Source organism: Sardina pilchardus, chromosome 13 (genome assembly GCF_963854185.1).
Source record: "Sardina pilchardus chromosome 13, fSarPil1.1, whole genome shotgun sequence".
Lineage (NCBI taxonomy): Eukaryota > Metazoa > Chordata > Actinopteri > Clupeiformes > Clupeidae > Sardina > Sardina pilchardus.
This window is the reverse complement of record NC_085006.1, coordinates 12,440,708-12,457,986: the sequence shown is the minus strand read 5'-3', so window position 1 is coordinate 12,457,986 and position 17,279 is coordinate 12,440,708. Positions and strand designations below refer to the sequence as shown.

At 43.8% G+C, this 17,279-nt stretch overlaps 1 protein-coding gene across 1 annotated transcript; it reads left to right on the top strand.

The window, feature by feature from the left end:
• Positions 1 to 243: 243 nt before the first annotated feature.
• On the top strand, positions 244 to 16,134 carry cfap45 (cilia and flagella associated protein 45). The gene is made up of 12 exons (XM_062552539.1): positions 244 to 454; positions 590 to 709; positions 1,016 to 1,125; positions 2,354 to 2,498; positions 3,063 to 3,233; positions 5,116 to 5,294; positions 7,168 to 7,297; positions 8,181 to 8,327; positions 9,354 to 9,467; positions 15,028 to 15,221; positions 15,572 to 15,796; positions 15,880 to 16,134. Exons 1-12 carry the CDS (start codon positions 452 to 454, stop codon positions 15,953 to 15,955), a joined length of 1,614 nt encoding a protein of 537 aa, XP_062408523.1. The 5' UTR covers positions 244 to 451; the 3' UTR covers positions 15,956 to 16,134.
• The last annotated feature ends 1,145 nt before the right edge of the window (positions 16,135 to 17,279 follow it).

Below are 17,279 nucleotides of genomic sequence, written 5' to 3'. Positions count from 1 at the left end.
ACTGGAGCACATGATAGGCTACATGAAACATGTCTAATAATAGATCCAAAAAAATATCAACTAATGAATGTTGGAATAATTGAAATCCTGTAGGCCGTAGAACCTATCCCCTGCAGGGGCAATCATTAGGCTATGTGTCTAGTTCATAGACTAGTTCTATTATATGGGGCAAACTACCATGCGCCAAACTCGTTTGATTAGACTACTGTTTCTACGGGGATTGTAGTCATGGGAACACAATAACAAAACAGATAATTTGGTTGGTAGAACTAGCCTACATTTCTTCGAAGGCTTGCTAAAGAGAATTGCCCTATAATCGTGCGGCGACCTACAATTCATACGTAGGCTTGGTTAACACGATGACCTTTCGAGTAATTGTACTTTGATAAAGCTAAGCATTTCTCTATAAGTCTTTTGCCGTCTTTCACTTGCCTCCTGATCCACCAGAAGCATGGTGAGTCTTGTATATGCATATTTGTTTTAACAACAAATTGCCCACGAATGTACTAGTTAGCCTAGTTCATATTTGCATGTGGTTATGGTTTTCATAATGCATTAACGTTCAGTAACGTTTTCAATGGTGGTATAGCCTCGGAGTTTGATGTCATCATCGGCGCGGCTGTCTGGGACCAGCTCGCATCGTCGCTACCGCTATCGTGCTCTGAAGTCCCAAGTTGACGAGACGCTCTTCGGTACTCCCAAACCCAAGGTCTATTTTTGCAATCATGAGATGGTTACTGTTTTCAATGACTCTATTGTGGAATCCATACTAGCCTAGCTCTCTGCAGCAAAGTTGTTTTGAATATGTGATTGATTGTTTAAATACTGCATTTGACTAGGCTACAACTTTTGCCAGTCGTGTAACTTTAGGTAGGCTACGTGGACGCGGACGCTATATTTAACAATAATTTAAGAAACAACTTCCTTCTAAACTAGTGGTCTGGCTGTGCAGCATAGCCTACTAGCATCTGTAACTTTTTTGTTTGTTTGTTTCATTCTCCTCTCTCCCCGAAAGAACTCCTTCAAGGACAGTGCAGATGCCAGGGCTCAGAGTGCTCCATCGGAGAAGTCACCCAAGCCAGAGACCGTACGCATCATCACAAAGGACCTGATCCGTGATCTAAAGCAAGTGTCTCCCTTTTTCTCATTTACACTAAACTTTCTGCCTCTTTAGTAGGCTACAGGGGTGTTAAACTCATGGTTGCCACTAGTCTGGCGAATTAGGATTTCGCCCGGCAGCTTAGACTGGGAACCTGCTCTCCCCTGCTTCCCAGAGCCATATAAATCCCTTTATATGGCTCTGCTGCTGCTTCCTATCCACTTGGGTCCAATCACAAACTAGCTTATCCAAAAGACGCACCTGATCATTCGTCTGATTGGTTGAAGGGCTATCCAACAGTGCCTCTTGTGCAGTAGAAACAAGGCGCAGATTCTCCATACAAATGTTCATCATTAGGCTACCCTCATCATTGCTCATCCATCAAAAACAACCATTTGAATAACAAAGTGTTGATAAAAAGCTCTTGCGAGCCACATACAATGACGTGGCGGGCCACTTGGCATTCCCTTGACTTTTTTTTTTTTTTTTTTATCCTTTTGCATCAAAGTCTCTTTGACTTTTGTTTTGTATGACAAAGCAAAAGGAAAGGTTCCTTTGGAAAGCCAAAGGAAAGCTAAATGTTTTCGTAAGAACCCCTGAAATAAGGCAAGGTAAGAATCGTGGGTCTTTTAAAATTATGTTGTTACCATTTCATGGCTTCCTCTGAGAAAAACAACCCAGATAGCAAATTAATTTATAAATGCAGTTCATTGTGATTTGTATTTATTTACTAAGTCATATCAGCATTGGCATTAACTTATTACTGTATACTGGCTGAAACTGGCTCCTGGCTTGTTGGTGTCAGAGCAAGCGATATATCTTACAGCATCTGAAATTGACGACAAACACACAAAAACAAAAGAAACACAATTACTAAATCTACTCTTTAATGGCCTTGGAAATCCAAATTCCGATTAGCCTTTTATGTAGGGTCCTTTTGAAGGTGCCCTATTAGGGAAAAAATGAGGCCATATTACAGTGATGAAAACATACCCATTACTACTCCCTTAAGGTGCAGCTGCACCAAATGCCTTATGCACTGAAAACAGAAGAGAAAAAAAGGGGTCATAATTCGATGTGTTCAGTGATTTAAGTCTGTCTGTGTTTCATAAGTTTGCCACCTGCAGAGTCTTTAGCAAAGAGTATCGGTTACATGCCAACTAGCTATTTAGCTAGTAGGCTATATAGACTATAGGGCAAAAGTGAGGCTTTATTGTTATTCCTAACAGCAACAAAACAATGATCTGTCTTTAGAATCCCAAGCAAAGACCCCTCTGGCCTGTCAATCATCCTCTGCCCATCTGAGATGGAGCGAATCACAGCAAAGTCACAAGTAGCCTCCAAGGAAGACAAAAAGGCTATCTTGGAATCCCAGTGCAAGGAGAAGGAGGCAGTGATGGTGAGTAGGCCCATTAAAGCCACAGTTTCTGCAACTCAGCAACATATCTGTAGAAGCTTTGCTTTCCTTCAGGTGGTTTTGCTTCAGTGTAGTTTAGTTTGACGTATTTCTACTCAGTAGAGTCTATGGCAGTATGGGCTGCCATAGACTCCCATGGCAGAATAATAATAGGGAAGAAAATGTATAAACACAATAGGCTCTTCTCATTCGGCTTTTTTTTTTATCTATCCTCCATTCCTTCCTTCCTCAGTCCTCCGGCTCGTTCCTTATGATCTATAAAAGAATGATGGGGCGGTAACAATGGGATAGTCTATCCAGTGTTCTTTATATATCAGTGGAAACGAGCCAGAGGACTGAGGAGAGAGGTTGAGAAGAGGCCAATGGTTGCCTAGCTTCACTGCTTGGCCCCCAATGAATCTAATTTAATTCATTTCCCTAATCTATTCTAATTTTGTGTGGTAAAATCATACAGATTGTTATCATAAGCGAGTCAGTTGAGTTTCCACCACTTTGATGGTTTATGAAATGTGACTAACTGTGAGCTGTCTCTGAGGGTCCTTGCAGGATGCTGCCGAGGAGAGGAAGGCACGCATGCGACAGGCTGACCTGTCTCGCCAGAAGAACCAGACACTCAGTGACTTGGAGCTGGAGGCACGGGACCGTGCCCAGTACCTGCTGGAGAGGGCCAATGCCATGCGCATGGAGCAGGAAGACGAGGTCAAGAAGCTCAACGAGGTATAATTATCCGGCCGCCTGCGGCACACACCATCCGCCATTTGCTTCACGTGCGACGGCTCACTATGGGTAGAAAATAGTCACAGCAGATTGCGCTTGTGAGGGGAAGTATACATACTGCACTGTGACAATGGAGGTCGGATGTGTGGGCTGTAACTGTTATAGTTCTGCAAAATCCTCTGAGAAAAATGTATCCCTCCACAGCCTAATATTGTGTTTTTTGCATGATTTAATGTTTTCCTGTCTTATGTGGTTCAATAGAAGGAGACTGGAGCCTTCCTCTTGATAGAGGAATGCTCACCCTTTTGATTAACTTTCCTGTAAATGACACCATTACAGGATGTCTGACCGCTAGTCTGTAAATACCCTTTAGAAGTAATTTACCCCTGGGCAAAAATCAGAAGCCAAAGTAAGCAGATTGATTGGTTGACGCCTGTCATATGCTGTCATTATTGTTTCCAATTTCCATTGTTCTGATGAGTTTTAGGAAAGGATTAAATGTCATTTTCCGTTTGAAGGAAGTGATATTTCAGGCCCGGTAGAAAATATGGTGAGGGGAAGTGTACTGCACTGTGAAGGAAGTTAGTGGACTGTTATAGTGCTGCAAAATCCTGTGAGAATCATGTATCCCTCCGCAGTCTAATCATGTCTAATGTGGTTTAATGGAATGAGGCTGGAGCCTTCCTCTTGACGGAGGCATGCTCACACTTGTGAGGTGAGCAGGTCAAGAGGACAAGAAAGGGACATAATCTGGCATCATACTGTAGCTTTCCTGTAAATTACACCATTATGTCATATGCTCTCACTATTGTTCCCAATTCACATTGTTCTGTTTAGTGTTTGAAGAAGGGTTAAGTTTCATTTTCCGCTTGAAGGAAGGGATATTCCAGGCCCGGTAGACGATCTAATGGAGAGCGGATGGGCATACTGTAGGAGGGTCACAAAAGTGAAATGGACATGACTCACTAAAACAAACAGATGAAAATAAACTTGAAAAGCACACAGGGGCAGATGTACTAACGCTTTTGCGCCCACTTCAGGCGTATTTGTTTCGCAACGTGCGTATAAAAAGATGGCCAGGTATGTACTAACGGGCCGCAAAGAGGTGAAGGCACAGACTGCCTGTCACGGAAGCTGAGAATGGCAAATTGCGCTTTTCCGTCTCATGCATATGAATTTATGGAAGTGTCAGATGATAGTAGGAGGTTCGTGTAAAAAGATGTTAATGTTGTCATCAGTTAACTTCATTCAACTGTGCTTCTGATTGTTCAGTTGTTGTCCTTCGCTAATTGCGTTAGGGGGCGGAGAACGGCGCAGATTACCCAACGAATTTCAGGATTGGTAAATAGGACGTAAACTGAAGTATCATAGCATGTGCTTTCTGCGTGTTGGCTTTAGCGCAAACAACGTTATGATCGCTAATCTACGTACTGTACATCTGGCCCTCAGAGCGCAAACCTCCGCCAAGCGAACACATAGCCGCCTCCTGCATCCAGACAGTGATACGGATCGCTCCCAAAATTTTATAATTTCTTCCTTGGGTCATTTCAGACCTCATTTCATCGAAATCCATCCATAACCTTTTGAGTTATCTTGCGAACAAATAGACAGACAATCAAACCAACAGACAAACCCTGATGAAAACATAACCTCCTTGACGGAGGTAATACAAGTACCGGTAAGTAAGTACCGGTACACAGTGAGGGTACATGTAATCTACACAGTGCACAGTAGCCCCTTTGAATCACTCAAGGTTGAGGATATGTCATTTTTTAAAACCTTCTATGGGTTTTTGTGATTTTATGTTTTATGTTTTATGTTATGTTTTGTGTGTGTGTGTGTGTGTGTGTCCTGTGTGTAAATGTGTGGACACACTACGCAGCTGATCCTAGGAGCACAGTGTCACGCGGTGCGCGATCGCCAGATCCAGGAGAAGCAGCAGATCTTGACAGAGCTGCAGGAGGAGGAGCGGCGGCTGGATGCCATGATGGAGGTGGACCGCTGCCGGGCACTAGAAACCCAGGACAAGATCGATCAGCTGCGCAAGCAGCAGAGGATCCAGTGAGAGGACACATACACACACACACAACACACATACACACACACTCAGCATATATAGTGCATTAGGGATACAGTAGTTAACCAATTCAATGATTTATTGCCAAGTATTTTCATAATTAATGAATCGGTTTGAGACTTTTTTTTTTTTTTTTTTTTTTAGGAAATAGATTTTGGATTCTTTTATGTTGATTTTTTTTTTCTTTTGGTTTATGAACTGCTTTATGACAGCAAACTGAATGTCATTGGAAGGTGGGCAAAACAAGACATATGAGGACATCAAATACACACATTGTGCACAGTATTACAACATTAAAAGACACGCGGGTGGCCAGCAGGGCTTGTCCATTACTGGCCTGGCTAGGGCAGGACAGCACCATCAACAGCTTCCCCCTTGTTAGCATTGTAACACTGATAATCATTATAACGCTGATAAAAACCCAGCAGTTCTGGTCACTGCTTCCAGCCTGATCTCAGTCTTAGGCCACAATAGGCTATATGCACAGAAGGCTGTTAATTTGTTTCCGATGGAGCATTAGCTGTGTTGTCTGCATCTTTTGTTATAGTTTTATAGTCTGCATCTTTTGTTATCCTTACATCGTAACGTGCTGATTCACTAGGTGCAACAACCAAGCGGGTCTGTGTAGACAGTAATTACATTAACAATAACAGCAGGTTCAAACATACCTGGCTCCGGAAACAATATGACCTCCTGAACAGCCTTCCATGCATACAGTAGCCTATAGCCTATCCAGTTCTTAGGTCCGACGCCACAGGCCCAACAGCTTTTTTGTGAAAAGACGTTTACTAGCACAGCCAGAAGTTTTTTTTAGCGATTTTTAGCGATAAAACAAAAGCGCTAAACTTTAAGAGAGTAATTACTGTAGCTGTGCAGCCAGATAATATATTCAAGGGCAACAAGTCAGTAGTAAGATGACAATTTTCTTAAAAGCTACTAAAAAGCTAGAATAGCGGAAATGTCTATGTAGAAAAACAAGTGAGTCTGTAGGCTGTTTTACCGGGAAAGAGATTTATTATCCCATTATTACTTCATCACTTAATAACCGAATTGCATTTGATGTTTTAGCAGTGTTATACAGGGGCGGATCTAAAGGCGGGGTCACTGCCCCTGGGTCCAAAGGCCCTGATCTGCAGCAACGCAGATCAGCAACATTTGTGCAATTTGCCAACAGCTGCAATGCATGATGGGAACGATATCTGGAGGCTCCTTGGACGTCAGCATCAAATTTAGAATACCCGACATTTAACAAACATTAATAGGCTAGAATTTATTACCATCCGCCTTTGTAGTTACTTATCAACTTTGCAGGCCACAGGTCCAGCCTGTTAGCTTAGCTTAAAAGAAAGATGGCGGATATTGCTTTTAGTTTCTGCAAGTGAAGTCCCACCCACTGATCTGTAATAGGTCTGTAGCGTGAGTGGGTCTCCCCCCCTGAAAAAATGAGGAACAATTGTTTGTAGTCTCACCCCCTCAATAAAGATATTAGACTTCCTGCTTTCAATGACGCAAAATGAAGATTTTTACATCATTGAAAGCAGGAAGTGCAACATTGAAATCCGTGTTTCTCCTGTCTCGGGAGGGAATAATGCACAACCATTCCAAAACATGACTGGGTTTCTAACGATACAAAGCTTAATGCAAATGGGTGAAGTGTCCCTTTAATTGTAAAAGTTAATGTAAAGCTTGCAACATGTCATTACATGCTTCCATTTCCAAAGAAACAATTGAAGGTAGCCTTCCATCCATCCCTGCCCTAGGACCCTGTGTGCACTTGTTCCGCCACTGGTAATAACCAATCTTGTTTGCGCGCCTGTGTGTGTGTGTGTGTGTGTGTGTGTGTTTGTGGGACTTCAGGGGCAAGATGTGTATTCTCCAGCAAATTGAAGAGCGCATGGAGGACCGCCTGTTACAGGATGAGTTGCGTGAGCAGGACGGCCAGCAGATGCTGGAGAGCCTGGAGAGGATGCAGATGGAGGAGCTGGAGGTGCTTCTCACAGCCATACACATACGCTTACATGCACACACACGCAGGCACGCACACACACAGGCAGACGCGCACGCGCGCGCACACACACACACATAGATTAGCACATACACATTCATACGTTAACACAGGCTGCGATTTGGGGCGGGGCCTTCTGTTCTTGATACCTACCCCCGCCCCTCTGCTTAATTACAGTGCAACCAGAACGTTTTGAGTGCACATTTTCAAACAAGCTAACATTTTTAGTGAACTTCATGGCTGATTTAGGATAAAATAGCTTAGGCCGTAGGCTGTGTTTGTAGAGCTGCAATGAATGGACAACAAGTAAATCCCACTGACTCGGTCATTGGGGCTCTCCATAGCGAAACAACATTTGTCTGTCCGAAGTGTATTTTGGTATTCACCAACAGTACAGTAGCCTAAATGCATAATTGCCTAATGTCTTGGGAATATCGTTTTTTGTCATTTTCCAGTTTTTAATTTACTGTAAACTCCAGTTAAGACTGGCGCCGCTCCGAACTTCCTGCCAGTACTGTTTTTTGACGTCAGCCGCTACATCTCAATCGTCAACCTGAGAGAAAACAATGGTTCAAGTGTTACTTTCCTGCTCTGTTGGCAGCTAATGACAATCACAAGCCATATGTGCGTAGGTTGTCTGATTTTCATCTTGATATGACTCATGGCGGATGAAAAAGAAAAACCCAGAGTGTTTCTGAAAAGACACCGGCAAAACCATAGACTGTATACAGTCTATGGGCAAAACCAATGAGGCGACACACACATTTACAACACACCCACACATCCTCTCACCCTGTGAAGCCTGGGACCCCTGATTTGCCTAACCACCTTTAGATGACAAGGCCCTCTCACCCCCTCCTTGTAGGCCCTGGAGAGGAAGCGAGACGATCAGATGCGGCTTCAGCTGGAGATCATGCGCATCAATGAGGAGAGCCTGTTGGCCAAGGACCGCAAGCGGGAGGAGGAGAGGCTGGCTGACCTGAGGGCCATGGAGTACACCCGGCAGAAGATGGTGAGCAGCAGCACCACAACACACCACCACCACCACAACACATCACCACCACCACCACAACACATCACCACCACCACAACACAACACAACACACCACCACCACAACACATCACCACCACCATCACAACACACCACCACCATCACAACACATCACCACCACCACAACACATCACCACCACCACAACACACCACCACTACCACAACACATCACCACCACCACAACACATCACCACCACCACCACAACACACCACCACCAACACAACACATCACCACCACCATCACAACACATCACCACCACCACAACACATCACCACCACCACCACAACACACCACCACCACCACCAGAACACACCACCACCACCACAACACACCACCACCACCACAACACATCACCACCACCACAACACATCACCACCACCACCACCACAACACATCACCACCACCATCACAACACATCACCACCACCACAACACATCACCACCACCACCACAACACACCACCACCACCACAACAACACACCACCACCACCACAACACACCACCACCACCACAACACATCACCACCACCACAACACATCACCACCACCACCACAACACATCACCACCACCATCACAACACATCAACACCACCACAACACATCACCACCACCACCACCACCACCACAACACACCACCACCACCACAACACACCACCACCACCACAACACATCACCACCACCACAACACATCACCACCACCACCACAACACATCACCACCACTTCAACACATCACCACCACCACAACACATCACCACCACCACAACACACCACCACTACCACAACACATCACCACCACCACAACACATCACCATCACCACCACAACACATCACCACTACCACAACACATCACCACTACCACAACACATCACCACCACCACAACACACCACCATAACACATCACACCCCCCCCCCCCCCCAACACACACACACACACACACAAACACACCGCACCACCACCACTGCCTTACCCCCACCCCTTTCTTGTAGCAACGGGAGGCAGAGTACGAGGCTGAGCAGCGGCGCATCAAGAGGGAGAAGGAGAAGGAGGTGGCCCGCCTCCGGGTCCTGCAGGAGAGGGACAGGGACTACAAGGCAGAACAGGTGAGCATCAGTACAGCATCGAGCCCCGCGGTCCCTGCTCGTTTGTTAGGGGTGTGCAAAAAATCGATTCACATTCGTATCGCGATTCAAGCTCTACCGACTCAAAATCCATTCATAAAATGGTAAATATCGATTCATATTTTTTCATTTTGTAACAGCGTTTCAACTATTAACTGTGGAAAGGCACCTGATGAATTGTTAAGTTACCCCAGCACCACCTGATCATTGTTTACATAGCAGGATTTGGTTCAGCTGTGTGTTCAAGGCCAACAGCAGCAGAATAAATAACAGGGGCACACCTGATATAAAGTTGATTTTCTCCAGACTGGAATGCGCAAACATGCTAGCCCCCTCATGACCCCCTCACAGGAAGTGATGGATTTTCTTGGCTCCGCCTTAAACGGGTGAAGGAAACAAACAGGAAGACACAAGGGGCTCTATTATCAGGATCAAATGGGCATTGTCGCAAGTCACTCGCGCTAGTTTCTTTGGGGGCGGTCCTAGCGCAAAAGGCTATAATGACTGCGTGAAAAGTGAACATTGCGCTTGGCGCAAAGTGAAAAGGGGTTGTCTTAATTGAGTCAATTAGTCGTGGGTGTCTTTTGGGCGTAGCCTGCAATAAACCAATTAGATTTCACACTCTCATTCCCTTTAAAATCCTGGCGCATTGTTCAATGGCCTGTTGGTATTATCATGGCGGAGTTACTTGGGTCTACTCCAGAAGAGACCGACTTGCTCCTGCGTGAGGCATGGGCGGCGCGTAATGGAGGCTTGGGAAGCCTTCCCAACTTTTGTGCTGGGAAATTGTGAAAATAATGTACATGATGTGTGAATATTATTTTCTAACACGGATAGTTCCGGTCCTTGATGATGATTGGCTGAATCGCGTTCGATGCTGTTATAAAATCCAACACAAACATACACCTTGACCGCATTTCGTTAAGGCACTACCACAACTTGCACAAAAGTTAAAGTGGCTGCGTCTCGATGTTGCATGGCAACCATTCATATGGAGGAAATATTTATTGGCGGAAGAATGATTATCTATGAATACATCGAGGTATAGTTACCGTTTTAGAAAAGCAATAAGCCACTCGAGTCCGTAGTTTTGGCTACACTGATTTTAGAACAGCTAAGGGGCGTTTTAGGCACTTGCCTATGGTCTCCCGGGGCTTATGACTTAAATAGATTATTTCAGAATGAACGCAGCAGCCGCAGCAGTAGCCAGAAGCCAGTTATCACTATTGATCATTATCATTATTACATTTCCCTTGTGTGTGTGTGTGTGTGTGTATTCACACCAAATTGGCATGCCATACCGTACCCACCCAATATGCACAGCATCCCATTAGCTGCCTGCCATCAGGCTATTTACAATCTTCTATTTTAAGAAAAAGTCAGTCAACACGTTATCAAAATTAACTTAATGCGCTATAGAGCTATATCCACGCGCACACATTTCGTTGGAACAGGAGAGATTACGCACGCAGGCGTGCAACTAGGCTACTTGTTGTTTTCTTTTACTCTGCTATCAGCACACAATGTGAAGCTAATTCACTAACTCAATAGCCTACTCATCATGGATATCGCAAGTTCTTTTAAACTAACAAAACAGAAAGGATGGAGGATGGAGGCAGCTAGAGGAGTTATTCCAGATGAGCAATAACAAGGTAGACAGTTGTCAGAACGCTACAGCTGTTTAATGCCAGACGTTAAAGGTATGCTAGAACAAAACTAACTGAAGGTAACTTAGCCATAGGGCTGTGTAATGTTGTCTAAATGAGCAGGTCACTGTTAGACGTTATTGTTGTATTATTGCATGTGGATGTTGTTATGCCATGTATGCTACTTTTTGCTGACCAATACACGAACCTAAATCGAGAAACGGACAAATATTATTTAATTATATTCGGGCTGCGTGCTCCTGCTGATGAAATAAGTAGGGTGTGTGTGCACACTGTGCTCTCTTCCATATCCCCAAGCCTCATGCGCTCATAGAATAGCCTTTCAGCTATGCGCGAGTGATTTCCGACTAGGTTTTTCCTGGTCAGTGGCGCACTTACTTTCTGCATCCATATAATAGCGACTGGCGAGCTTTGCGCCGGACCACACCTCTTCTCTTCACTGACACGCCCGTTAGGGCGCAATATCATCTCCCATTTAGAGAACGTACATTTGCGCTGGAAAAATGAAGGATGCGCTCGCAGAGAATAGTACCGTATATACCCGAATATAAGACGACCCTGTACAGTATATAAGACGACCCCCCATTTTCCAGACATTTTTTTTTTTTTTTTTTGGGGGGGGGGGGGGGGGGGGGGGGGGTCTATCTAAGCCTATTGTATTAGCACCCTCTACTGTTTCCCCCGCTTTCTCCCTTTCTCCCGTGATTTTGTCTAGACTATATGGCGAATATAAGACGACCCCCCCGTTTTTCAGCCTATTTTTAGGACAAAAACCTAGTCTTATATTCAGGTATATACGGTAATTATAGGTTGCGCAAGACGCGAAAGCTCATTGTGCGGTCGGCATCATAGGGCCCAAGAGGTGCAGACATGATGGGAAAAAACACTAGACAGGGAAAACAAGACAAGACAGAATGCATAAATAGTTTAACACCTCGCCATTTCGCGTTAGTCCAGCCCTTCACCTCGGTAAGCCAGGTGCCCCATGTCATCCAAAAAATATTTTGGGAGGGCCTTCTTTACCACCATGACAAAATTGATGGTGATATTAAGATAAGAGATAAAAGATTGAAAAAAAAAAAAAAAAAAACGAGAGATAAAAAAAAAACTTTGCCATGATCGGTAAACATCAGTTTTGTATGTAATCAGCCTTGAGCTGAATTTTAGTGAAAGCACAGTCCAGTGTAGCATTGTGCTGATCAAAGTCGCATACTTAAGGCGCAATCTGTATTTTAATCCTAGTTCTCCATTTAGTGTGCACGCTTGTAAAACTAGTGATGTAGCCTAGACAATCCTGGTGCAGTATATAGTTAGGGCCTACCATTTCACTTTTGGAGGAGAGGTATAGGCCCTAGGCTAGGACCTACAGTGTTAATTTGGGAGGAGAGGGAGAGGTGTAATTTGATTCCATTTTCAACTGAAATATCATCAACAACTGCTGCATCAAGCTGCATCCTCTTCAATCAGCATCAATATCAGAAGGCTATTACATGATTCCCTATTTTGTACATTGGGCCAGGTGACTGTTAGGGGGAAGGCTATGTATTATTATCAAGTAGGCCTATAGTGAATAATGTAGTCAAAATGATAACTTTATTTGTTATTACAACACTATTATAACTTTATGTTGGCCATCCAGAATGAAAACAATACATCTTCAAATGCTGACACTGAGTAGTATTAAACTATATTTAATTTGGTCATTTTCTTTTAAATGATATGTCTACTGCAATAATATGGGAAAATTAACTATATACTGCTAATTGTTTTTTTGTTTTTTTTTTAAATCCAATCTTGAGCATAAAAATCGATCAGTTTTTGAATCGTGCACCCCAACTGAACTGTGCGTGCACAAGGCTTCACCAACCGCCGGCACTAACCTGGCTCCAACTGCGAGATCATAGCACATGATTGGCACGATGTGTTCACATCTAACAAGTAGGAAAGTTGAGGTGAATGACGTTAAACTGAAAGTAAGACATTCGAAAGGCAAACAAACTTTTGATATGGCACAAAGATGCAAAACAGGTGCTCTGAATAGATTCTGTTGTCTTGGAAAGTTTCTCTTATTGACTCATTTAACTGCAGGCAATCTGCGCTTTTTACCTCAGTGTACGTTATACACTGTACTTCATGTTTCACACCATGTTGTGAAACAAATACGTCTGACGTGGGCACAAAAACATTAGTCCATCTGTCCCCAGGTGCTAAACTGCCTGCCTGCAGTCCAGACCTGTCAAATTGGCGGCATGCCCCTTTTTCCACTGAACTGTGTGTGATATTATACGATTCCTGCTGGCAGTTTCCGTGGTCTTTCTTCAGAGCCTGACAATAAGAGAAAATAGTTCTCCACTGGCGTCTGTCTGGAGTCAGGTAAGGAGGCGGGAAATCAGTGACAGGAAAGGTCTTTGTTGGTCTCCTTAAAGGTATACTATACAGGTTCAGGTATTTTTGGCGATTGTATAGCCTACTTTACTGGTGCAATGAAAATGTTTTTGTTGTTGAGGTGAAGGATTAAAAACTAAAACTGTCTCTAAAATGCTATTTCTACTGACAAGGTATTGTTTCACGATACAAGATTCTTGAAGTTACATGACTGGTTCCGTTGTTAGCAACTCGCTGCATCTATGCTGTATAGTTATGCTAGGTGAACGATTGCAGTACTTCGTAAGGTGAAAATCTTACATAGTGTACCTTTAAGTGCCATTTTAATCTAAATGTATTTTGCTGCCATGGCAACTCAATGCTGTTAAATCAGACATATGGCTGTAATCAGTCACTGAAAGTTTCATGTCTAGTAACCAAAGATTGGTTGAGATATAAGGTCACGTCCTGTTTGGCAGATTCACTGCCCATTTCGATTGGCTGTGATGGGCAAACGATTTTGTCAATGGCTTGCAGATGGTACTGCACTGATAAGGCATTGTCTGAATATGATTTGGTGAAGATCAGATACAATTTGTGGCCTGTGAAAATGTTTTCATGTTTCCGGCAAGATCGATGACGGTTATGTCACAAGTTAGCTTTTGTTGGCTTTAGGAACTCCAATAGCATTAAAAGACGCTACTAGTAAGTTTTAATTTCAAACACAGCAGTTATAAGCCAAAATCTTTGCCCTGAAGAGGTTCTCCGGGCCTTTGGATTACAGCTGTATACAGTTGCTGACTAAACAATTTCACAGTATACACACTATTCTCGGAGCCAAATGCTCAGTTGTCTGAACACAATAAATCACTCTTTAGGCAAACCCATATATAGCAGTTTTGTCAGGCCCTGATCTCACTTGGCAACTCCTGATGGGAGATTAACACTGCATGTTGGTACATATCCTGTGGACAACGCAGGCTTCTGATTTGCTGAAATTCTGCTCACAACACCTGATGTAACTGTTTCTTATTTCTGGACCAGCTTAAAGTTGGTGCTGAGTTGGAACCTGTTTTCCTGGCCCAGAGCCAGGTTATTTTGTGTGGAAAAGCAAAGAACTTTTTCGAGACTTGGCACTGGCTCCGCGTCCGAACCAGCACCAGAATGGTTTCGGTGGAAAAGGAGTAATTGTACTGCGTGATGTTCAATGACATAATTGCTGTTGGCAGTACATCGGTGATCTTGTGATCTATCATAGAGCCAACAAGACTACAAGAGAAAACTTTTCTCCACTGGCGTCTGTCATTGGCATCTGTCTGACAATGACACAATATGTTTTGTTTTCGTTTTCTCTAATTAATCACGTGTGCTTGCATGGTTTTTCAACAAAGGCGTATAATACGGAACTGAAAGAGGTCAGACATCATGTGTAGAGCTAGAGCATCAGACTGACATTCCCTGAAGCTCATATGCTAGTTTGGTGACTGAGCAGTTTTTGCCCCGTCCGTCAGGATGAGATCCGGGCCCGGCGCAACCAGGAGGCGGCAGAGCGGGAGTGGCGTAAGAAGGAGAAGGAGCAGATCCAGAAGAAGATGGAGGAGGAGGAGAGGCTGCGCGCAGCTCGCCTGGAGCAGGTCACACACAAGGAGCACCTGCTCTCCATCGAGGCCGGCCGAGAGAGGGCCGAGTTTGAGAGGGTGCTGAGGTGGGCAAGCTCATACACACAAAGACGCGCGCACACACACACACACACACACAAACACAAACACAAACACACACAAAATGCATTTACTGTACTGTAAACAATGAAACAATGAACATTTCTCCTGGAGCTATATGCTCTGCACTGTCAGATAAAACACAAAAATATCTTTAGTTTTTTTCTTTTTGGAAAATGGATATGGACGATATATGGATACGGACGATGTTGAAATGAGTGAAATGTGTACCCGCAAAATGTATACACAAGAGTACCACGCCATGACCATGGCATGACACTAACTGACAGAGTACCAAAGGAATGTTGCTCATATCCCCTCCTCCCCCACTTTTCAGGGTTCAACTGGAGGCGATCGAGCGGGAGAAGGGGCGTGAGGAGAAGCACAAACAGCGTGTTCTGCGGCATGCGGACGGCGTGCGGCAGCAGGTACGGGAGCGCGAGATGGTTGCCGTGGCGCAGCGTCGGGATCTCTTCCGTGAAGGTCACCGCCTGGACGAGGAAGCCCGCCAAAGGCGCCAGCGCCTTGATGAGATCAAAGACAAGAAGCTTCAGGAGCTCAGGTCCGCCTCAAGACACTGGTGTCTTTGTGTGTGTGTGTGTCTCCACAGCCTTTCTAACTGTTAATGTTTTCCTATCTTTACAGGGCCGCTGGCCTGCCAGAAAAATACTGTACCGAAGTGGAGCGCAAGCTGCATTCCATTCCCACACTTGCACAGTGACACCAGCCAAGGAGGGAAATGAGTCATGCAGACACCCACAAAAGGAAGCTAGCAAATTGAATGTTTGTTTTTTTTCTACAGCAGTGCATATTTTCTGCAACTCATCAGAATATGGGTGTTTTTGTTGTTGTTGTTCAGATCAGTAAAATTAAAATTTCATAAAGATATACTTTGTTAAATATTTGTTAAAACATGTTGTCTCATCTATACTTTACTTCCCATCATTTCATGTAGGTGCTGGTACCGCTATTAAAACGGTACATGGATTCATGCAATGCTTTCTATAGGAGTGTGGATGTGTTGTTAAGAAAAAGACAAAAGTCCTGCCAGAAAAATACTGTAATGAAGTTCAGGGCAAGCTACATCATTCTCACTCTTCAAAAGAGGCTGATAGAGACATGATGCGCAATAAGCAACAATATGATATCATATTACCCTTCCTTATTATTGTCTAATGACTTGAAGTTTATAGAGTTGCTGCTAACATATAACTTACATGAAAATCCATGCTATCATGATAACTGAATGTTTCAAATTATACTCCATTCTCCAGGACAACTTAGCTGTTTTGTACTGGAATTTGACATACGGCTATCTGCAGTTCCAATGGATTATTGTCCATTGTTAGTCTTTTGTTATACGAATATTGTGAAGGACAAGACACCAGACCAGATTTACTCATTAGGCTCATTCAGATTGAGCTGCGGCTGACTTAGGCTGGCTTCATACTGTACGTCAACGTGAGCTTGAGATCTTTACCGGTGTTACATGGCAACTGGCTCCTGGCTGCGTTGATGATGTTCCACGATTGATGACGTTTCTTCGACAGATGTGGCACCTTGAGGCCATCCTTAAAAATATTTTTGTTTGCCGTAACCCGACCGACCCTGTCAATTTAGGGCCGACCCAAATTTATTTACTTTTTTTCCCCCTTTTAGTCCGACTGACTTGCCGGTTGCAAATTCCATTAAGACCGACCGATTTTTTTTTAATTAGGCCTCTTCTTCAAACACCCAATACAAATGCAGTACAATAATATTATATTTTCTTAAGTATTGTGAATACAAATTGCCTACATACAAACGTAGGCTGCGTTCTTTCTTCCAAATAAAAACCTGTGGCGTCATATGTTTATGTTTGTCATGCGCTACAGGCTATGCTTTCAGTCTCATTCACTGTCAGTGGTTCGCGCTTGACTGTAATGGCTGCGGCTGTAGCCAAGAAAATGTTCAAGGTCAACGTCAAAACTTATGCTATTACACTATTATCCACCTGAAAACGCATTAAAACACTTGAACAGAAATATTATTATATTGCCAAAAGT

Bases quoted from the DNA above. Each gene is read 5' to 3' on its own strand.
- cfap45 (XM_062552539.1), top strand. The intron at 2,499-3,062 runs GTGAGTAGGCCC...GGGTCCTTGCAG, and splicing joins AGGAGAAGGAGGCAGTGATG to GATGCTGCCGAGGAGAGGAA. The intron at 8,328-9,353 runs GTGAGCAGCAGC...CCTTTCTTGTAG, and splicing joins AGTACACCCGGCAGAAGATG to CAACGGGAGGCAGAGTACGA.